Source organism: Oryctolagus cuniculus, chromosome 2 (genome assembly GCF_964237555.1).
Source record: "Oryctolagus cuniculus chromosome 2, mOryCun1.1, whole genome shotgun sequence".
Classification (NCBI taxonomy): domain Eukaryota; kingdom Metazoa; phylum Chordata; class Mammalia; order Lagomorpha; family Leporidae; genus Oryctolagus; species Oryctolagus cuniculus.
The window spans coordinates 129,840,868-129,864,315 of NC_091433.1; the positions used below are offsets into that span (position 1 = coordinate 129,840,868).

General features: G+C 50.8%; 1 protein-coding gene across 3 annotated transcripts in view; it reads left to right on the forward strand.

The window, feature by feature from the left end:
• SFXN5 (sideroflexin 5) overlaps positions 1-23,448 on the forward strand; it is a 122,724-nt gene that overhangs the window by 34,290 nt on the left and 64,986 nt on the right. For all 3 annotated transcript variants that reach the window (XM_002709756.5, XM_017340676.3, XM_051837500.2), the window contains exons 3-6: positions 42-119; positions 16,300-16,326; positions 16,859-16,913; positions 19,602-19,627. In XM_002709756.5, the coding sequence (XP_002709802.1) occupies positions 42-119; positions 16,300-16,326; positions 16,859-16,913; positions 19,602-19,627 (186 nt within the window). The remainder of the gene's footprint in view (positions 1-41; positions 120-16,299; positions 16,327-16,858; positions 16,914-19,601; positions 19,628-23,448) is intronic.

Consider the following 23,448-nt stretch of genomic DNA (forward strand, 5'->3'; position numbering starts at 1 on the left):
CCTGCATCTGCACCCCTCACCGTCTCTTCCTTCCTCTGCAGAGACGACTCAGAGAGGCTGTGCAGCTGCTGGAGGACTACAAGCACGGCACCCTGCGCCCCGGGGTCACCAACGAGCAGGTAACCGTTGGAGGTGGGGCTGAGGCGTGGGGAGGAGAGGGCAGGGGGTGAACTCACAGCCCCTCCTTGCAAGCAGAACCACCGCTCTTTCTTGCAGTGGCTGCACTGACTGTGGCCACAAACCCCCGTGGACTCCTGGTCTCTCTCGTGGCCTGAACAGACCAGAGAGGCCCACAGCTTGGCTGGAGTGGCTTGCCCTGGCTTGCAGGGCTGATGGTGTGCATCTTGTCCCAATTCTACATTCAGCGGCATTTCAGTGGCAGCTAGGAACCGGCCATGACGGGGACATTTGCAAATTAGCAAATTAGCAAACGCCACAGAGCAGGGCTTCTGCTCCAGGAAACTGGTGATTGAACGTCAGCCAGCACATCGTGCCCCCTGAACTCAGGTTGAGGGTGGGAAGGCGGAGGCGGTCTAGGCCAGGACACTATGAAATCTTATTTTGATGTCATGGAGGGACTTGCATCAGAGCTGCCTGAAATGTTGATGCGTGTATTTGATTTTGGAGAATGGTGGGGGATGTGGTACAGGACGACCTCAAGGTTCACAGGGCCTGATGGGTAATGTGCTGAAGTTTTTCTTTTGTTCATAAACGTCAGTTAAAAACTTTTTAAAAAATTGGCTTCCGATTTTTCCAGAGTAATATATGTGCATAGTTCAACAAGTCAGGCAGCACTGAGATGTGGGTAAGGAACTAGTGTGCTGCCCCGCCCGTTCCTCCCCAGTTGCCATTCCTGCACCCCATAAGCAGCTACGTTGGCTATTCTTCAGGTAGAAATCTCCATTTCCAACAAACAGACTTATCTACACTGCTGTTTCTCAACTTGTTCTTTTTTACAAATAAATCATTTTCCTTTTTCTTATTTGAAAGAGAGAAGGAGGGAAGGAGAGAGGAGAGAGAGAGAAGGGAAAAGAGGGTAAGGAAGGGAAGGGGAGGGAGGGAGGGAGGGAGGTCTTTCCTCTACTGGTTTTTTTCCTCCAACGTCTGCAACAGTCAGGGCTGGGCCATGCTGAAGCCAGGAGCCAGAGCTCAGTCTGGGTTTCACGTGAGTGGGAGGAACCCCACTACTTGAGCCATCGCCTGGTGCTTCCTAGAGGTGCATCAGCTGGAGGCTGGATTGGAAACAGAGTAGCTGGGACTCAAGTCAGGCACTCCCACAAGGGATGCAGAGTCCCAGGTGGCAACTTAGCTGCCCTGCCAAAAGTCCACCCCTCTCAGTTAGTCTTCCGCATTGTCTATTGTGGTAGCTGAGGATTCACCTCTATTATCAGCCACGTCTATGAACACTTCTCTTCCCCGTCTGCCTCCAAAAATAGCTACCATGGACTTGGGGCCTACACATATTCAATATTCGTGTTAGTAAAATTATATAAACGACATTTATTGTATAGCCATGTTGGCTGTGTTGTGACTATGTTTTTTTTCCGACTTTATGTTTTAACTGGATTTAATACTGCCCCGTGTTTTCACTGCCTCGTGTTGGCATAGTTTCCTCTGTACCAGCTCCACTCTTCATGCACCCTTCGGCTGCCTTCCCTTGTTTTCAGTGCCCACTTTCAACCTGAAGACTCTCGTCTAATCTTCCACTTTCATTTTTTTCCCTCCTGAAATTTTCTTCTCTGGGACTCACCTCCCACCAGCTCAAGTCTTGCTTTTGCTTGGTGTAGACTACAGTTTTGGTGAAACGCCTCTTCCAGTATCTTCATGTGAAAGAGAAGAGAGCTTGAGTCTTTATGTCTGAGGAATCATATTTCTGCGCTCAACCTTACCTGGCAGATTGGCTGAGGGGACAACCCGAGGCTGACAGTTATTTCTCTGCGGTGTTTTGAAGGCCGCTGGTCTATAACCCATTAAACAATCTGATGCCTTTGCATTCCTGATTCTTTGCAAGTGGCCTCTTCCTTTAGAAATGCTTAGTCTTCTCCTTAGCTATGCAATTTCTTTTTCTTCCTCCGTCCCTCCGTCCCTCTGTCCCTCTGTCCCTCCGTCCCTCCTTCTTCTTCCCTTCCCCCTTCTCCTCCTTCTTTTTAAGAGATTTATTTATTTATGTGAAAGGCAAAATTACAGAGAGTGAGGCAACTATCCACTGGATCACTCTTAAAATGGCTGCAACGGCCAGGGCTGGGCCAGGCTGAAGCCAGGAGCCAGGAGCTTCATCTGGGTCTCCCCTGTGGATGGCAGGGACCCAAGTACTTGGGCCGGCTCTGCTGCCTTCCCAGCCACATTAACAGGGAGTTGGATCAGAAGTGGAGCAGCCAGAACATGAACTGGTGCCCATGTAGGATGCTGGGCTCAGAGGTGGCAGCTTAACTTGCTATGCTACAATGCCATCCCTGAATTTATTTCTGAGATTCCACAGTGCTGTCCTTGCTAAAACTCATTGTTTTGGATTCTTGGCGACTTCTTTGTATTTGAAGACTCTTGTCTTTCAATTCTGGCAGTTTTTTTTTTTTTTTAATATCCTGTTTATTGGAGAACTTCTTCTCATTCCAGACCTCCTATTAGTCCCATATTGGCCATCTGAGGCTGTCACACTCAGGTTTTGTGATCTTTTCTCTCCTATGCCATCACTGCAGGACAGCGTGGAAGCCGGGTGAAGCTCTGGCCTCGTGGACCCTGCGTGAGCCAGGCAATGGTACTAGAGATATACGACGCTGTAGGAGAGCAGTGGAGAGGGCACCAGCTCAGATGCTGCGTGTCTGGAAGAGATTTTTCCCCTGATATTTGAGGGCTGAGGAGTGAGCTGGTGAGGAGGGGGCTCTGGGAAGCAGTGGTCCAGACCAGGAAGACCACTGTGCTGGAAGTAGAGAGAGCAAGCCTTGCAAATGAATCAAATGAGGCAGACAGACTGGACAAGGTGAAAGAAGGCATGGTGCCAGGGTGGGTGCAGCTCCTCAGCCAGCGCCCTTGTACAGAGACCGGGGGAGGGATGGCCGGGGGCACCACCCGTGATGCAGGGTCCATCTGGAGGTGGGAGCGCTGTGTGCTGAGTCCTGGCAGCCATCTGTGGGCAGGGCAGGTGCTGGCGCCTCCCTCCTGAGCAGCGTGCTTCTCTCTGCCCTTGGGCACACAAGAGCCTGGAAGGCGGGACTGATACCCTGCTCCCCCAGGCTGGAGTACTCTTCAGACCCTCTCACATCTGTCAGGGCTGGGTCCAGCCCTAGGCCCTCCCTGACCCTGACAGTGTCCACTCCCAGCCCTAGCTCCCGCTGAGCTCAGCCTCTGGGGACCTTTGCCAGCTCCCTGGGGAATGAGGCCACATTTCCTGTCTTTTCCCTTTCAAGAGCTTCAGGCTGCCTGTCCTGATTCCCGGGCCGCCTTTGTTTTCTACTCTGAAAACCCCCTGTGCTTGCAGGGATCGAGGGAGGAGGGGGTGAGGGCTGGCACTAGCCGGGCGTCCCAGTTCTGGCTGGGTGGGTGATGCCTGTGTGTCCATCTGGTGGCTGGGTAGCACAGTGCTAGGTGTGAGCCGGCCACTATGGCCCTCTGGATGCAGATCCGCCCACCGCCTGCCTCCCTTGCCCAGCCTGCTGGCGGCCTGTGCGTTCCCGCATTGGCTCTCACAACCTGCCCTCCGACGTCTCCATCAGCAAAGTCGCTCAACCCATGACCTCCGCGCTGCAGACGCGGGAACAGGGGATGGTGACCGCACGGGGACCTCGGGCTCGCGGAAGCCTCAGCCATCTGGAATCAAAGCCAGTCCCTCTTACTGGCCCCAGCTGGCTCTGCTGCAGGGCCATGGCTGTACCATCTGACAAGACCCGGGCTGGCTCTTGGTCTCAGTCTGGAAGGGGCCTTGTCCGCAGCCTGGCTCTGTGTCTGCTCTGACGTCTTTCTGTGGGCGTGTGGATCAGCAGCCCATTGCCGGGGCTGCTTGCCTGTGGGCCTGTCCTGCACTGTGGACAGCGCTGAGGAACTTGCACATGCTTGTCTCTATCCAGCGCACTGCCCTCCAGTACAACCCCGCCCCTGTGGGTGTGCACAGTGTGGTCATGATTTGGTCACTCCTGATGGCCTGAGTGTACCCTTTTGTTGGTGGGCGGCTCACATCTCCTCCAGAGCCCATTGCTCCACCCACAAGCAATTCATTCTGAGGATAAAATAAGGGCCATGTACCCTTTGGGCTTAGCAGGTAGAAATGTGAAGCACTAGGGCCCTAATAAGGGGCACGGCTGTCAGACAGCAAAGCCATGGCTGAGCAGAAGTTTCTGGATGTTGATTCTGATTTGTGCACTTGTGTGTGCTGAGGCTTGGCTGGAATGGTTTGGCATGGATGGAGATAGGTGGTGCTAAATATAAAAGACCCCCACCCCTCCCACCACCACCATGGTGAGTCACCACTCACTGTGTGTTTGCCAAGTATTGGACAGCCACCAAACACAGCCGGCCCTCCACCTCCGCGGGCTCTGCGTGTGTGGATTCAACCCACCCCAGACTGCGTGAGTACTGAGCATGTGCAGACTTTTCTTTTTGTCGTTGTCCCCTAAAAATTCACCAGCTATTGGCATAGCACTTACCTGGCAATGGGTATTGTGAGTAACCTAGAGGTGACTTACAGGCCGCAGCAGGATGTACGCAGGTTACAGGCAAATACTACCCCTTGTTCTGTCAGGGCTGTGAGAAGCTGAGAAGTTTGTTGTCCACAGGAACCAACCACCTGTGGATACTCAGGCACAACTGTACCAGGGCTTTGCATGGATTACCTATTTGGTAGGTACCTGTATCAACCCCATTTTGCAGCAAGAACATTGAGGCTCAGAGAGGTTACATTACTTGCCCAGGGCCACGAAGCCAGACTGTGCTAGCTGGGGAAGAGGTCTGACGCCAGGCCCGTTAGATCCAGCAGGAGGAATAGTACCTGCAAATCACCTGCAAAAGCCAAGATGTAAAATGGAATGGAGAGACCAATGTAGGGAGAAGGAGAGACAGAGGCAGAGACCAGGGGAAGGAGAGAGATGAGATGAGATGAGATGAGATGAGATGAGATGAGATGAGATGAGATGAGAAGAGAAGAGAAGAGAAGAGAAGAGAAGAGAAGAGAAGAGGATGATGCAGGGGGTTGGCCAGTAACAGGGCAGATTGTGAAAGCTTTTGAAAGCCATGAAGCCATGCTGGGAGTGCTATGAGACAGGAAGAAGTTCTGGAAGGCTCTGGAGCAGGGGAGCAGCGTGAAGCGTGCTGTGGTGGGATCAGCCTGGTGGTAGTGCCAGGGTGGACAGGGAGGAGTAATGCTGTCATGGAAACACCTGGAAACCACGGGGTGGCCGGGTGTGCAGCATGCAGGTCTCTGAGAACCACTGTGGGCATCAGAGAGGGTGGTTATGGTGGTGTTCTGTGTTCCCCAGAGGCTGGGAGCCAGCCCAGCTCTCCTGAGTGCCCTCTGCACCCAGGGTAACCTGTCCACTGCGCAGAGCCCTGTGGGGGGTGAGCTCTGCCCACCACCTGCCAAGGAGAAAGGGCGGCTGTGATGCAACAGCTCCCCTCTGCTGGCAGCCAGGATATGGGTCAGCAGAGCAAACACCAGGGGCTTAAAAGTACCTGCACCCCAACTCTTCCATGGGTGCCCGTAGGTTTGCCAAAAGCTGGCTGAGGGGAAGGCTTGGCTGAGCCCTGATCTCACCCGGCTCTCAGCTTCGGGCTCTGGGGTCCTGGTAAGCACCTGCTCCTTGGTGCCAGCCCCAGCGTGGCTCTTACCAGGCACAGAGCAGCACCTGGTCAGTATTAGCAGGGGCACTTGTACGATGTGCTTGGTGCTATACTGGGCACTACGGATGCAGCTCTGGACTGGGCCACTAGGAGGGGGGGAGCTCCAGGATGGTCTTCCCATTCTCCCTGGTCCCTTCTGTCCCTCCCCAGCACAGCGGGTAGAGAGATCTGTGAAAACACACACTATATTCTGTCTCAGCCCCGGGGTCCTCAGCCTTGGCACTATTGGCCTTGTGGTGGGGGCTGCCTGTGGTTAAGAACATGCCTGGCTCTGGTTGCCAGTGGACTCCACCCCCCCCCCCAGCTGTTACCAATAAAACTGTCTCCATAGGTTGCCATATGTCCCCTGGGTACAAAATCACCCCCCAACAAGAACGGCTGCTCTAGTAGAAACCTGGTGTTGTCCCTTTTCCCACTAAGAGTTAAGCTGCAGTTGTGAACAAGTCCTGTAAAGCCCTCACTCCTCTCTGACCTGGTCTCCTCTGCTCCACCTTGTTCAGTCCATTGCGGTCACACTGTCCTTCACATGTGCCAGGCAAGCCCCCTTTCTGCCCCAGGGCCTTTGTACTGGCTGTTTTGTCTGCCAGAACAATCTTCCACCAGACACCTGCGTGGTTCCCTCTCTCTTGAGCATTTCCTCCAAGGTCACCTATGTAAGGTCACACCTTACTGCTATAACCTCCTCCCCCTACCACCAGCATCTACTTCCTGTCCTCTGACCCTGTGCTACTTCCCCTTGCTTCCTGAAGCACTATTTTCCTTACATATCAGAACACTTACTCTGTATTTGTATTTTTTTAAAATATTTATTCATTGTATTTGTTTGAAAGAGTGACAGGGGAATGGGAGAGGAGAGAGGAAGAGAGATCTTCCATCCGGTGGTTTACCCTCCACATGCCTGCAAACAGCCAGCACTGGGCCAGGTTGAAGCCAGGAACCAGAAGCTCCATCCAGGTCTCCCATGTGGGTGGCAGAGGCCCAAGCAGCTGGTCCATCATGTGTACATTAGCAGGAAGCTGGATTGGGAGTGGACCAGCTGAGACTCCAACCAGCACTCTGAAATGGGATGCGGGTATCCTAAACAGGCTTAACGCTTAATTATTTTTATTGCTTATCACTCATGTGTCCCCACCAGCCTGACTCCATAAAGGCAGAGGTCTTCATCTTTTTATTTTTTTCACTGATGCAATCCTTACTGCTTGGAGTAGTGTTCAGCACATAGTAGGTGCTCAGTCAATATTTGTTAAATAAATTGTTGATTTTCGCAATGACCTTGAAAGTGAGTATTCAAATCCTTGCATTACAAATGAGGACCTGGAGTCTCAGAGTGATTAAAGAAAAACACTCAGAATCCTAGGGCCCCACGTGGGAGCCCTGAAATTCAAAGCCAGGTTCAGCTCTGGAGTGTGCCCTGGGTAGGGGGCAGCCGTCTGGGGAAGCGGTGACAGCTGCTGTGTGCCATGTGGCAGCAGCAGCAGGAGGGCTGTCTTCTGCTAGGGAGCTCTGGAACTGGGGGGGGGGGGACTCCGCTCCCCATGGATTGCATAGGTACACACTACCTGTGAGTAACCATGGCAACAAAATTAATGGTGCCATTTTGGCCCAACTGATAAATTAGGAAGTTTTTTGTTTGTTTTATGGAGGCATCCTTTGCCTTACAGAAGGCTCCCCTTCAGGCTCTCTTTAATTACCTTCTGGAGGTTGTTTTAAATAGGCTCTGTCTTCGCTGCCTTCCGAGGTTTGGCGAAGCAGCTTGGAAGCAGGCAGAGGGGAAGGGGAGTGAGCCAGACTGGGGGTGGAGCCTGGGCAGTGGCTCCTCCTTGTGGATGCTGTGGCAAGGCCTGGGCACTGGCTCCTCCCTCTGGGTGTTGGGGGTGGGGCCTGGGCAATGACTCCTCCCGCTGGGGGTGGGGCCTGGGCAATAGCTCCTCCCTCTGGATGCTGGGGCAAGGCCTGGGCACTGGCTCCTCCCTCTGGGTGTTGGGGGTGGGGCCTGGGCAATGACTCCTCCCTCTCGGTGCTGGGGGTGGGGCGTGGTGAGTAGCTCCTCCCTCTGGGTGCTAAAGTATGCCCCACTCCTAAGAATGCAGGGCTCCTGGATCTGCCATCTCTGGCCCTCTCCTCCAAACATGTTTGGACCTACCCTCTGCCCCTCCCTTGGTCTCTAACAGGTTCAGATATGAGGGTGCTTCAAAAAGTTTGTGGAGAAATGGAATTAAAGGATGAATTTATTTGGGTGTAAAAATTGTTTTGAAATCCATGGATAGTTTTTTCATAATACATATTTTCTACATATGATGAAAAATGTGCATGGAAATAAGCTCATACTTTTAATTCCATTTTTACACACAATGTTTGAAGTACTCTCTTAGGTTCAAGTGGCAGTTCTGGCTACTTCCAAAATCGGCAAACTCCTGCATTCTTCCAGGCACCTTTCTCCCAGACTGCTCCCCACCTGCCTCCTTTCATTCTGCAAGTGGGACAACCAAGCCAAGCCCAAAGTCTCATATTCACGCTGGTTTGTTGCTGAAGCCAGTGAGTTTCCAGGCATCAGAGTTGCACATTTTTTTAAAAAAAAGATTTTATGGGGGCTGGCACTGTGGTGTAGTGGGTGAAGCCATTGCCTGCAGTGCTGGCATCCCGTGTGGGTGCCTGTTCGAAATCCGACTGCTCTACTTCTGATCCAGCTCTCTTGGGAGAGCTCTGCTTGGGAGAGCAGCGGAAGATGGCCCAAGTACTTGGGTACCTGCGCCCACATGGGAGACCTGGAAGAGGATTGGTGCAGCTCCAGCCATTGCGGCCATTTGGGGAATGAGCCAGGGGATGGAAGACTTCTCTTTGCTCCCCCCCACCCCCACCCCCGGCCTCTGCCTCTCTGTGACTTTGCCTTTCAATTAGATAAATAAATCTTTAACAAAGAGTTTTATGGAGCCAGTGCTGTGGCATAGAAGGTTAAAGCTCCGCCCACAGTGCCAGCATCCATGTGGGTGCTGGTTCAAGTCCCTGCTGCTCCACTTCTGATCCAGCTCCCTGCACCTGGGAAAGATGCCCAAGTACTTGGGCCCCAGCACCCACATGGGAGAAGCTCCTAGATTCTGGCTTCCACATGGCCCAGCCACAGCCATTTGGAGGGGTGAACAAGCAGATGGAAGATATCTCTCTCTCTCTCTCCCTCTCTCTCCCCCCTCTCTATCCCTCCCTCCCTCTCCCTCCCCCCATCCTCTCTTCTGTCTGTGTCTCTCCTTTCAAACAAATAAAACATTAAAAAGGATTTTATTTATTTATTTGAAAGGCAGGATGATCGGGGGGGCAGAGGGAGAAAGATAGAGATCTTCCATCCACTGGTTGTTCCCCAAATGACTGCAACTGCCAGGGCTGGGCCAAGCCAAAGTCAGGAGCATGGAACTACATCTAGGTCTCCAACGTGGGTGTCAGGAACCCAAGTACATGGCAGTCATGCACCGCCTCCCAGGAGCGCTAGCAGGAAGCTGGATCACCAGCACTCAGCAGCCAGGACTTGAACCCAGGCACTCTGGTTTGGTGGCAGGTGTTCCAAGCAGCAGCTTAACCCACTGTGCCATGACACCCAGGCCTGCACATTTTCATGTTCACCCAGAGGCACACAGGGAGCTGTGGCAAGTCCAGATGAGATCCAATCCCAAGTAGAAATTGCAGTTCCAAGTGGGGATGCTGGAGGAGGAAAGCCCAGACCAAAGGCATCAGACCTGAGTCCTTGTCCTGGGCTGCACGTCTCTGAGTGCTGGCCAGGAGTGGGGCCTGCAGAGACTTGGTTCCACCTCCTGCCCCTTCGGCCTGAGTAGTTTTCAAAACGATGCAGGTCTAAGATGTGAGGAGACTTGTGCAGAAAGACCATGCATGTGTGTGATCGCCTACGCCAGGGTCAGAATCCACAGATGACTGCTCTCACAGCAGCCTGGAGTGGGCCAAGCCCCAGACAAGCTCAGCTCATGGCCAGGAATTGGTGTTGATAACAGGGATGTTCCTCGCACCTTACCCAAAAACCTGAGGCTGAGCATTGCCGGATGCCACCGTCTGAGCTCCCAGCACCTCCTCTCTTCCCTGCTACCATGGGAGGTGGCTTCATATATCCCCCAACGGGTTGTACTCATGAGACCAACACTAGGGTTGCGATCACAAAAACGTCTCAAAATGCACTAAAGTTTTTGTCTTTCCTGTGTAAAAGTTCAAGTTTCAGGTGGGCGAGTGGCCCTGCTCCACACGGTCATTCAGGGCCCCAGGCTCCCTCCATCACCCCTCTCTTCCATCTCCTTGCATACTTCCTGTCTGTAGCTGAGGCTGAGCTTAAGCCCCCTCCCGGCCTAGAGGAAGGGGACAGAAAGCATGGAGGGGAATCGCTGGCCGGCAGAAGGCACATCTCTCTCTTTGGATGCCAGCAGGAGGCTGGGAAACGCAGTGCAGTGGGTCAGCCACCTGCCAGCTCCCAGGGAGTGAGTGTGTGAGAAAGGGACATGGATTTTGTTGGACAGTTACTGCCCTGCACCGTCTGGGTCGATAAAGGGCAAAGGTGTTAGTACAGTCTACTTCTGTATTCTAATGGTCACCTGCAATGTTTGAAACATTTCTTTCTGTAGGTAATGTGATGGGGCTTCCAAACATTTGTAGAAGATGGAATTAAATAACAATGGGCATTTTCCATGGAAAAAACAACTTTGAAAAAGTTTAGTGATAATTACTGCTTCAGTCTCATGACTTGCTATGCATCTGTTTGGACTATTTCTTCTTGACTTAATCTTGGTCGGTTCTATCCACTTCCTCAGGGTTTTCCAGTTTGCCAGCAGAGAGCTGTTGATAGTAGTTTGTGAACATCCTTTGTATCGCAGTGGAATCGGCTGTAGTGTTCTGTGAACTTTCTGAAGCCTCCTTGTTTATGAACAAGGTTTAGAATTCTAAAGGTATAAGAAGGGCTGAGGATTAAAAAGAAATCTCTCTTTCCTGTGCTGCATTGCCCACCTCCCCTCCCTAGAGTAACCACTGTTTTTTTTTTTTTCCCCGTCACACCCCTGCTACCTGTACAATGTATGCCTTTCTTTAAACACTGCTGATAAAATGAGGAGTCCACCAAAGCCCACTGGAGTGTGGTGTATAATAGCTCCGACAAGATGCTGTGATCACGAAAGCACAAACAGTGCATGATTCCAGGCCACGAGACACCAGGTGCAGTCAAATCCGTGGAGAGCGAGAGTGGAGCACTGGTTCCCAGGAGCTGGAGAGGGAGGACCGGGGCGCTGGTGCCTGATGGGTGCAGAGTCTCTGTTGGGGAAGATGGAAAGCTCCGGAGAAGGCCGGTGGTGATGGCTGCATGGCACTGTGAATACACTGCAGGTCACTGAACTGCACACTTGAACTTGGCTCAGGAGCTAAATTAAAAAAAAAAAAAAAAAAAAGATGGGAAATGGTCTAAAAGCCCACCCATGGGAATGGTTCATAGTCTGTTCACTCAAGGTCTCCACTTGGGAGAAAGAGGCTGCTCTTTGTGCCCTGCTCAGGGAAGAGCACTAAAATGAGTGCCATGGCTGTGGGCGGACCACAGGCAACGTGTGCTGGCCTTTGACGTGGGGTGCGCTGTGCTTAACAGTGCCGACTCTGGGGCCAGCATTATGGCGCAGCAGGTAAAGTTGCTGCCTGCAACACTGGCATCCCAGACCCGCACAGGCACCTGATTTGAGTCCTGGCTGTTCCACTTCCGATCCAGCTCCCTGCTGTAGCCTGGGAAAGCAGCGGAGGATGGCCCAGGTGCTTGGACCACTGCACCTATGTGGGAGACCCAGGTGAAGCTCCTGACTCCTGGCTTTGGCCTGGCCCTGTGCTGGCTGTTACAACCATCTGGCTAGGGAATTAGTGTCTCTATCTCTCCTTTTCTCTCTGTAGCTCTGCCTTTCAAATGAATGAAAATGAATTACTTTCTTTCTTTTTTGAAGAATGCAGACTCGAGCCATGCTTCCTTGGTCTGGGGCTTTGGGCAAGTCCCTCAACTGCCCTGTGCCTCAGTTTCCAGATCTGTAAAATGGGGGATACATTAGTCCTTCATCCTAGGGTTGTTGAAGGGATTAAATAAGGTAATGAGAACAAAGGCCTTAGGAGAGTGCCTGAGACATAACACGTGTTCCCTACATTGGGGTGAACCGATGAATGGACCTGAGTCAGCTCCAACTTGGAGACCTTGGGCATGGCTGTAAGCTTTGGTTTCCTTCTTGGTCCAATGAAAACAGGTTTCTGAGTGGGAAAATCCGGGAGTCGGCGGGAGAGAAAGCATGGAGTTGTCATGGGAGGCTTTACGATTGCCTTTTACCAGGGCATCAGCCTGCTGGGCTGGGGGAAGCAGCCCTGGAGTCCGAGGGGCACCTGCAGCCCGGGCCGACAGTGCAGTGCAGTTCGGCTGGGTTTTGGAGGAGGGGAGGGACAAGGGACTGGTGGGAGTACCTGCTGCTAGGCTGCAAGAGGACCTCAGGATGATGGCGGCCGCCCTGCCACCTCTCATGCTTCCGGCCTGCTGGTCACCCAGTGAACCTCTGGCATGGGTCAGCCCCCAAGGCGCTGGATTGCAGGGAGGACCCAGCCTGAAGCCTGGGGGCCCACCTCTCTCCTGCCACCGGACCCCTGGGACCCTGGCTGAGTGGGCTGGACTCTCCGAAGTAAGACGTCTGGGAAGGATCTCCCCACCTCTCAAGAGTGCCGGAGGAACAAGACAACAGAGAAGCTACTTTGCAAGATGATTAAATCCCTAAAAAAATGCTGCTCATTTGAGTTGCTTGTTTTAGGCAACCATATTGAGCACGTTCTGTGAGTCAACTATTTTATGTACGCATACCTCATCTAACCCTCTGTCTCGGTCAGGTTAAGCCAAGTGCTGTACCAGGCAACTCTCAGACGTCAGGGACTTACTTAGCTCTGCAGGGTCTATTTCTTACTCATGTCTGAACCCAGTGCAACCTGGGCTTGGTTGTGTGCCAAGCATGGGGATGAGACTCCTTTCACCTCGTCGCTTTACCACCTTCTAAGGCCGTGCTGTCCTCCACTGGGTCCTCCATTGGGAGTGACGAATGTCGTTTCCACCCGCAACCCCTGGCCAGCTGAGCCACCTGACTAAGCAAGCTGCCAGGGGGTGCCAGACACCCTCTCTGCCCTGCCCAGGGGAAGTAACCCATTTTATTGATGAAGAAACTGAGGCCCAGCCACCAAGTGCTTGGCCCAGGGTCATATGTCCAGTAAGTGGCAGAGCCAGGATTTGTGCACACAGACCCCACCCCCTACTTTTCACTCCATTCTGTTCTTTCACGTCCTCCTCCTCTGAAGATACTGCAGTATTTTAAAAGTCTCTTGGTTCCTGAATTATCTCATTTCATCCCAATTCCTTTTTCCTTTTACCTCCAGAATTCCTTCTCTCTCTCTCTCTGTGTGTGTGTGTGTGTGTGTGTGCGCGCGCGCTCACTGAGCAATGGTCTTCCTCACTCAGAGCCTCCAGATATCAGGAGTTATAGGCAGAGCCAGTGTCATCATTCGTGTGGCTCAATGCAAGATGAAAATGCAAGAGGCTGGCGCTGTGGCACAGAGGGTAAAGCTCCCACCTGCAATGCCTGCATCCCATATGGCTCCGGTTCATGTCCCAGCTGCTCTACTTCCAATCAAGCTCCCTGATAATGGCCTGGGAAAAACAGCAAAAGATGGCCCAGGTACTTGGGTCCCTGCTACCCATGTGGTAGACTAGAATGAAGCTCCTCACTCCTGGCTTTGGCCTGGTCCAGCCAGAGCCTTTGTGGCCATCTGGGGAGTGACCAGCAGATAGAAAATCTCTCTCTCTCTGGACTTGTCATAATGTTTGTTGTTTGTTATTTAACATCTCCTTGCCTCAGCCAGGGGGATCACTCATGGGGCAAGGGGAGACGCGCACAGGCACCTGGAGCCCTGCCCCTTGCCTTGGTGTGTGGCACCTGCTCCTCCCATCCCGACTTTTCCTGTACCCAGCCCTCGGGGTACAGTGGAGCTGTTGTTGGGCAGTGCTGAGAAGCAGGTGGCTGGCAAGGTGGCAGAAGGCAGGTGGATTGAGGCTCTAAGCCCCCAGCATGTGTTCCATCATCGCTTCAGTCTTCACAGACAAAACACAGATGCACAGGTGAAGATACACAGGAATTCACAACAGCGACCACACGGTTTTTTTTTTTTTTTAAGATTTATTATTTATTTGAAAGACAGACTTACAGAAAGAGAGAGACAGAGATTTTCCATCTGCTGGTTCACTTCCTAAATGGCTGCGACAGCTGGGACTGGTCCAGGATGAAGCCTGGAGCCTGGGACACCATCCAGGCCTCCTACATGGGTGGCAGGGGTCCAAGTACTTGGGCCATCCTGCACTATTTTCCCAGGCACATTAGCAAGGAGCTGGATCAGAAGTGGAGCAGCCAGGACTTGAACCACTGCTTATATGAGACACTGATGTCAAGGTGATGGCTTAATCTGCTGTGCCACAGTGCTGGCCCCTGCTGGTTTGCTCTTTTGCTCTTTTATTAAGGGTTTGGGAGGAAAGGGAGCTAAATCCATGTTTTTGGTTCACCACACTTAACCAGAAGTTAGGTGAGCCTTGGGGAGACCTCTGTTTTAAAGAATGATGTTCCTTCTCCAAGTATTTATTGAGCCCCCACTGTGAGCCAGGTGCTCTGGCAGGTGCCAGGAAATGGTGTCAAAAAGCAAGCTCTGCTCTGGGAGGCTGGACCATGGCATAGAGGAGAGAGGACCCGGAGATGGAGGATCGTGACTTAAGGCATCAGGGGTCAATGCAGAGGGCGTGGGGCTGCAACTGGAGTGGAGTCTAAACTTGTGGGCACAATTCAGGAAGACGCTTTCCGAGCAGAGAGAAGAATGAGCCTTTCACCACTTAAAAGAAAAGAAAAGAACCTCTTATTTTCTCATTTAACTTTGTGCTCAAGGTTATTCTGCATTCAGTTTTTCTTTTGACAGTCTTCTCTGTTGCTCAGTTATTATTTAAAAAAAATCTGCTTCTAATCTTCCTGGATCTAGAATAGCAGACAATCAAGTGTGTTTGAAATGTATCTAAAATAGAAGTTAATTAGGCTGTGAGTCAAGGTTTGGACTCAGCTGTGAGTAAAATGCATAAACTTTAATGTATCAATTTTATAACTTCTATTTTTATTGCCCAGTAGCCTTCCTAACTCCTGCAGCTTAATTTATATTCCAGATGACCAACATTGATTGTCATACAAATGAAACATACATTCTGTTACAAAACTTGAAACCTCAGCTACTGACTCTCTCCCTTCTAGCCACATGCCCTCTTTCTCCATGAAAAAAAAAAAAAAAGGCACTGGCCTAAAGTTTGCCCACAATATAAACTTCCATTTCACACATTTCCTTGGTTTAAAAAGGCTGATTTTATCACATTTTGTTATCTCTAAAATGTTGATAGGGGTCTTGGCATTAGTTTCTTTCTTTCTTTCTTTGTAGAGAGAAAGAGAGGGAAAGAAAGGCAAACTCCCATCCACTGGTTCACTCTCCAAATGCCTACACCAGCTAGGGTGGGAGCCAGAAGCCAGGAACTCAGTCCAGGTCTCCCACATGGGTGCAACTTGAACCATCACTGCTGCCTCCCAGGATCTGTATTAGCAGGAAGCTGGAGTCGGAGCTGGAAATCAAACCCAGGACTCTGATGTGGGAGGCAAGCTAGGCTCAATGCCTGCCCCTGTTGCTTTTCTTCCTTATCGGGCATGTAATAGCATGTTTTAGAATCAGTGATGTCTTAGTGTCTGTGAAACACAGAACTGATATTCAGAGCAACTGGGAACTTGTTCAGTTCCTCTAACCTTTCCCTGTGCTATGCTGGAAGGAGAACCTTAGAACCTTATACTCTTCACTCCCTTCAACCTTCTAACAACAACAGGGATGATGACGTCAACAGTGATAGGCACTTATAAAATACCTGCTGTGTGCTGATGCTTCTCTAAGAACTGCTCATATACTTCAACAATTCTATGTCAGAGAGGTGGCTATTATCCCCATTTCACAGAGGAGGACATCAAGGCTCAGAGGTAGAAGTGGAATCCAGGCAGTCTATCTCTTAAAAAAATTTTTGTTGTTGTTGGGCTGCCACTGGTGATTCTAGGAGACAATAGAAGTATCTTCATTCTAATCAGGTGTTCTTATCTGACTGTGACTTAGAATCAACTAGAGCTTTAGCAAAATGAATCCTAAAATGCAGCCAGAGTTGAAGATCCTGGTTTAAATGATCATTGTGAGACCCCTACCTGTGCCAGTCTGGGATCTGTGATGCCACCTCCGGGATGGCTGCCCAGTCTGGGTGGTAACAGCCTGAACCCCTTAGGGTTGTGCAACTGGATCCCTTGGTTAGAAAACGAGCGTGTGAGACCTGAACCTCATATATATTTTTAACTATTTGTTTCTTTTCCTTTCTCCTTCTTCCAGCTCTGGAGTGCACAGAAAATCAAGCAGGTAAAATCCAGCTTTGATTTGTTCTCTTCCCTGCCGTGAGCTCTCCTGGACCTCACCCTGCCCTGTCCCTGGGGTCCGGAAGCCTTCCTTCCCATGGTTGTTGTGTGCCCAGCCTCTCCCTCCCTCCTGCCCAAACCCCTGCAGGTGTGAATTTGTAAAGCCTGGCCCTCCATCCAGGCTGCCTTTGCCTTGGTTTTTAGAGCTCCTGAAGGATCGGGCTCCATTCCCAAAAGCCTTAGGTGTGCCAGGCCAGGGGAGAGAGGGCCTGCACAGCGGACCCCACCCTGGCTCTGGGGGCTTCTGGTCTCCCCTGTGTTCAGTTGTAAGGATTGGTCAAGGGATGGCCTGCTGTTATGGCCGTGTTCTGGGCTTCTCCTGCCCTGACAGTGGAGTGGTCTCTCTGGCCAGACAGTAGTGCCCAGCCCCGTTCCCCTGGGAGGCTGCCTTTTCTCCCCCTCCTCCCTAATGCCTCTGCTTGTCCCCCTCCTTCCCTCTCCCCTGGACCCTGTGCACTGTCCCCGGCTCCTGCCAGGCCATTCTACACCCGGATACTAATGAGAAGATCTTCATGCCCTTTAGAATGTCAGGTAAGCACCTGGGACCCTTCTGGTTCTGCCATCTGAGGTGCTTAGTCCTCTCATGGCTCCAGGGACATCCAGATGTGGAGCTGGAGGAGGGGCAGCACCTGTTCCATAGACACCTGCATGTTCACTTTGGCTGAACTGCCCCTACGGAGCTTTCCTGCCTTTTCTTTCTTCTTTTTTTATTTTTATTTATTAAGATTTATTTTATTTATTTGAAAGAGTTAAAGAGAGAGGTAGAGACAGAGAGAGAGGTTTTCCATTGCTGGTTCACTCCCCAGATGGCCACAACAGCTGGAGCTGAGCCAATTCAAAGTCAGGAACCAAGAGCTTCCTCCAGGTCTCCCATGTGGATGCAGGGGCCCAAGGACCTGGGCCATCTTCCACTGCTTTCTCAGGCGCATTTATAGGGAGCTGGATCGGAAGTGGAGCAGCGAGAACTCAAACCAGTGCTCATGTGGGATGCTGGCATCGCAGGTGGCGGCTTAACTATGCTACAAAGCTGGTCCTGTTTCCTGCCTTTTCTGCCTGGGCAGTTGGGGTGGAGCTATGGCCTCCATGGGGGAAGCTCATCACCACCCTGCAGGTTCCCAGCCCTGGCTTCTTCACATCATTCCTCTCCTACCTGCCCACCACCCATTCTTCCCTTCGGAGTCCTGCTCCCTCTTCTTGTCCATCTCCAGATGAGCCCCCTGCTCCCTAAGGGTGCTGCATGCCCTTCTTCCAGGAGGGTGTGTGCTGTTTGTCCATCTGCACACACAGGAGGCAGAGGCAGGAGTTCTGCCAAGGGGAGAGCTCTGCCCCAGGCCATGCCCAGTGGTCACTAGGGGGAAAGCTGTTTCCGGGCTTAGGCTCAGAATGCACGCTGGCCCGTTTATCCCATTGATAGTTCTGATAGTCACCTGCCTAACCTAATTACCTAAAGAGGGTCACACTCTGGGTGCACTGACGCCTTGTCCTTGCCAGCTCTCAGTGCAGTGGGGTGAGCACCCTGGTTACAGGGTGGCACCCAGAGCTGCTGGCTGCTGCCTTGGGAGGGCCGTGGTGGCTGTAGAAGGGCTTCTCAGGTGCGTGGGACAGTCAGGGCCCCCACCCCCCACAGAGCCTGATGCAGACAGAATGCAAACCAGGAGATGGGTGCACATGCGATGTTGTTGTACAAACCGGGGCCATTAGCACCCTGTGGCCTGGCCAAGCCTCTGAGCATCTCATAGCTGCAGTCATAGTGCTCCCCAGTCCCTCTCACCCATGCCTGGCTGCCCTTGCCTTTCTGGCCCCCACCCCCCCAAGATTTATTTATTTGAAAGCCATATATATATTTTAAAGGCAGAGAGAGAGAAAGAGAGAGAGAGGGAGAGAATCAGTCTTCCATCTAATGGTTTATTCCACAAATGGTCACAATAGGTCAGACTGGGCCAGGCTGAAACCAGGAGCCAGGAACTCCTTCTGGGTCTCCCACATGGGTGGCAGGAACTCAAGTACTAGGGCCATCCTCAGCTGCTTTCCAGGCTGTACATTAGCAGACAGCTGGATTGGAAGTGGAGTAGCTGGGACTTGAAGACTTGGGATGCAGGTATCCCAAGCAGTGGCTTACCCACTGCACACAGTGCCTACCCATCAGGTATTTTTTTTTTAAAGATTTATTTATTTATTTGAAAGTCAGAGTTACACAAAGAGAGGAGAGGAAGAGAGAGAGAGAGAGAGAGAGAGAGATCTTCCATCCGATGGTTCACTCCCCAATTGGCTGCAATGGCCGGAGCTGCGCCAATCCGAAGCCAGGAACCAGGAGCTTCTTCCAGGTCTCCCATGTGGTGCAGGGGCCCAAGGACTTGGGCCATCCTCTACTGCTTTCCCAGACCGTAGCAGAGAGCTGGATTGGAAGAGGAGCAGCCGGCAGTAGAACCGGCGCCCGTATGGTATGCCGACGCTTCAGGCCAGGGCGTTAACCCACTGTGCCACAGCACCGGCCCCAACACCAGGTATTTTTAAGTGGCATATTCCTTGGAGGCCCTGATCCAACTGTGCCCATCTGCCCAGAGAGAGGGAAGCTGGTGTGCATGCACAATTCCCCACACTCAAAAATGAACCTTGCTTTAGATACAACTCAGGTAAGCACGCTCCTGCTAACGGGCACCAGCTGAGGGGCTGCCTGCTGACAGCAGTGGGGGTGGCAGAGGGAGCCCTGCCTGGGGCTGCTGGGCTCCCCCCAGCTCAGTACTGCTCTACTGAGGGTGTCACCTGGGCACTGTAGACTGAAAAAGCTGTTGCACATACAGGTGCACCCTTAGGTGGGGAGGGAATTCTCTTCCCAGAAATGGTCACGATACTGGGGGATAAGGGTCTGTGCTAGAAAGACAAGCTGAGAGGGACAGGAGGACATTGCCTTGGAAGATGTCCAGTCTTGTGTCATGAGTGTGTGTAGGGGCATGGTGACCCATGGAAGAAATTACCAAGGGGCACTGGTGGGCAGCTTTGCCTGGAGGAACGGGTCTCTAGGTTCTGGGAGTGGTGAGTTCAGGCTGGCTATAGGGAGCAGTGAGTTCAGGCTGGCTATAGGGAGCAGAGACAAGGAGGCTGGGAGCACAGGGGAGGCTGGGGCTGGAGAGCCAGGGCCAAGCCCAGAAGGCCCCTGGGAGTCTTGGTTGAGGGGTGAGTGCGTTCTCAGACTTGACTCTTTTCTCTCTCTGCTCACAGGTTACATTCCTTTCGGGACACCAATTGTAAGTGCTACCTTCACAGGATTTTCTTTCCTTAAAAATTTTTTTGAATGTATAACTTTATATCGTTGTTCATAGATACTTGACTGAATGATTGGTTTAGGGTAAATTCTTAGGAACTATGGGATGAAGCGATATAGATTTCTATGAGCAGTGTTGTGGCGCAGCAGCTAAATCACTGTCTACAATGCCCAAATTCTATATGGGCGCTGGTTCACATCCTGGCTGCTCTACTTCCTGTCCAGCTCCCTGCTAATGCACCTGGGAAAGCAGCAGAAGATGACCCAAGTGCTTGGGCCCCTAAAACCCATGTGGGAGACATCCTGATGGAATTCTGGCTCCTGGCTTCAGCTTGGTCCAGCCATCTGGGGGGTGAACCAGTGAATGGAAGATTCTCTCTCTCTCACCTCTGCCTTTCAAATGAATAAATAAATCTAGAAAAAGAAAAATAGTATATATTTCTTTAAAAAGTTAAAATATATATATTTTAAAATGAAGACAAAACATATAACAAAATGTTTCAAGCACACAGAACAATGCAATGAGCACCCATGTGTTGTCCCACATATACATATAATATATACATATTTTATATATATATATATATATATATATATAAAATTTTGGGGGCAGAGAGACAGCAGCAAACCCAAGAAAGCTCTCATGTGCCAGTTCCTCCTCAAATATCTACACTAGCTGGTGTTGGACTGGGGCTGAAGTCCGGGGCCACAGACTCCTCCAAATCTCCCCTGTGGGTGGCAGGGACCTGACTCCTTGAGTCACCACAGTGTCTCCCAGGGGCTGCACTGGCAGGAAGCTGGAGTCAGGAGTGGAGACAGAAACCAAAGCCAGGCTCCCCTGTGGGACACAGGTGTCTTGACTGGTGCTCAGCCGCTAGACCAAACGCGTGCCCCTCTTTCTGTCTCTGTTGTTGTACACCATCAGACTTCTGAAAAAAGCGTGCTGACTTGCAGCCAGCACAGGATGGGCAGTGCCTTTGTCCCAGCACTGTCATTAGGACCTGCTGGTTACAGGGAAGTTTTCCAAATGAATTTGGAAAGTAGGAACGTAAGGGTACCTTTAGAAAGTTACCGTTTAAAATTAATTCAGAAAGCATTTCCAGGACACCTTTCATCCCATTCTGGCATCAAGCTTATCCCTTGTTCCCTACTTTCTTTCCTGTGTTCAGTATTCCACGTTTAGTGGTATGGATCAATCTCCAAAACAATTTTGAATGAAAAAAATAGTAGCAGAGTACTGATATCCTCTGAGGTCATTTGGGTCATGTTTAAAAATGTGCAAAGTAATAATCTACCTGGTTTACTGGTATATTTTTTATAAATCCATGAAAACATTCATGGGTGCAGTAAGCCACAGATTCCTGAGACGTTGACCCCTGGGAGACACAGAGAGAGATGGAATCAGGAGGGGATGGGGTGCCTCGTGTGTGTTTGTGGTTTTGTTTCTACACAATCATCAGAAAAGTTTGATTAAGCAACATTGTTTGACGACACGTGGGTGCTCATTGCATTGTTCTGTGTGCTTGAAGCATTTTGTTATTTTATGTTTTGTCTTCATTTTAAAAATTGTTTATTTTCCCCAGATATGTGTTTTTGAATTAAAAATTGTAATTGTACACACTGATGGGGTAGGATGTGATGATCTGACTTATATATATGATGTGTAATGATCCTATCAGGGTAATTAGCATCTCCGTCTCCTGAAACATTTATGATTTCTTCATATTGGGAAACGTCAAAGTCCTCTCATCTTGTTCTGTATAAAATATATAAGAAATTGTTGCAAACCACAGTCGCCCTGCTGTGCTGCAGGCTCATTCATCTTCCATCTAGTTTATGCAGACATCGTGTAAACCCGGAGAGGAGCTGTCCGTCCCCATCCTCATGAAGTTTCTCTGAGACTACTATGTCGTTCTGAAGTATTCCGAGAAAAGGGTTGCAAATCTCCTACCCAGCATAACTCTGTGTGTGTGTGTGTGTGTGTGTGTGTGTCTAATTTCTCTGCATTTCTTGCAGTTATATATATATTAGTGCAATGGTGTTGGGTGTATTCATGACAGTTTATTTTCTTGACGTTTTCTCTCTCTCTCTCTCTCTCTCTCACACACACACACACACACACACACACAATATCTTTGTAACCTTGCCTTGAATTCTGCTTATCTCATGTTAGTATTTCGGTTTGCCGTGCTTCATGTGTTTGCCAAGTATATCATTGCCTATCTGTGTTTATGTCAGTAAATGTTTGTGTCTATTCTACACAAAATAGCTTGATTTTCCTTTTTAACCCAATCTGAGAGGCACCATCTTTAATTTACTTCTATTTACTGTACCACTGACTGTGTGGCCACTGAGCTCTGCCGTCAGGTACATTTGGTGTTTGTTTTGTTCTGCTGGTTTGTTTGTAAAGAAGTGTTACTATTTCTATTTCTTGTCCTGATTTGCAATGGAATGGCAGTTTTCAGAGGTTCTTTTGGTTTCTTAAGTCATGTGGAAGAGGAACATTGAATTCTCTCTGGCTACCATTCATCTCTAATAGTTCACTGTAAGAGAAGTTGTGTAACATATCAAGTCAGGTCGCTGCATTGTAGTGCAGTTGGTTGAGCTGCCGCTTGTGACTTCGGCATCTCATATGAGTGCTGGTTGAGTCTCAGCTGCTTGACTTCTGACCCAGCTCTTGCTGTGGCCTGGGGAAGCAGTGGAGGATGGCCCAAGGGCTTGGGCTCCTGCACCCATGTGGGAGGCCTGGAAGAAGTTCCTGGCTCCTGGTTTTGGCCTGGCACAGCCCTGGTCATTGCAGTCAAATGGGGAGTGAACTGGTGGAAGGAAGATCTCTCTATCTGTGTGTAGATATGCCTTTCAAATAAATAAAAAAAAATTTTAAAGAATCAAGTCATAAATGTGACTTCTCCCACCCTGCCCATGTAGGAAGAGGCATTCACATTATACTTTTTTTTTTTTTTTTTTTTTGACAGGCAGAGTGGACAGTGAGAGAGAGAGACAGAGAGAAAGGTCTTCCTTTGCCGTTGGTTCAACCTCCAATGGCCGCCGCGGCCGGCGCACCGCGCTGATCCAATGGCAGGAGCCAGGTGCTTCTGCTGGTCTCTCATGGGGTGCAGGGCCCAAGCACTTGGGCCATCCTCCACTGCACTCCCTGGCCACAGCAGAGAGCTGGCCTGGAAGAGGGGCAACCAGGACAGAATCCGGCGCCCCGACCGGGACTAGAACCCGGTGTGCCGGCACTGCAAGGCAGAGGATTAGCCTAGTGAGCCGTGGCTCCAGCCCACTTTATCCTTTTTTAAAAAACTGTTAAGATTTATTTTTTATTTATTTGAAAGACAGAGTTAGAGGGGAGGGAGGGAGGGAGAGAGAAAGAGACAGAGAGAGAAAGAGAGAGAGAAAGAGAGAGAGAGAAGGAATATCTTCCATCTGCTGGTTCACTCCCCAAATGGCCGCAACAACTGGGGCTGGGCCAGACCAAAGTCAGGAGCCCCAAGGTTTTTCCAGGTCTCCCACATGCATGCAGGGGCCAAGCACTTGAACCATCTTCTGCTGCTTTCCTAAGCACATTAGCAGGGAACTAGATCAGAAGTGGAACAGCTGGGACTTGAACCAGTGCCCATATGGGATGCCAGCACTGCAGATGGAGGGTTAACCTGCTAGGCCACAACGCTGACCCCTCAGCATTCTACTTTGCTAACTGTACCATTTTCCCTCTGTGCGCTTGTCTGGTGTTGGAGCCATCACCATCATCATCGTCATCACCACCATCATCCCCGTCAGATTTATAACATTTTTCTTAAT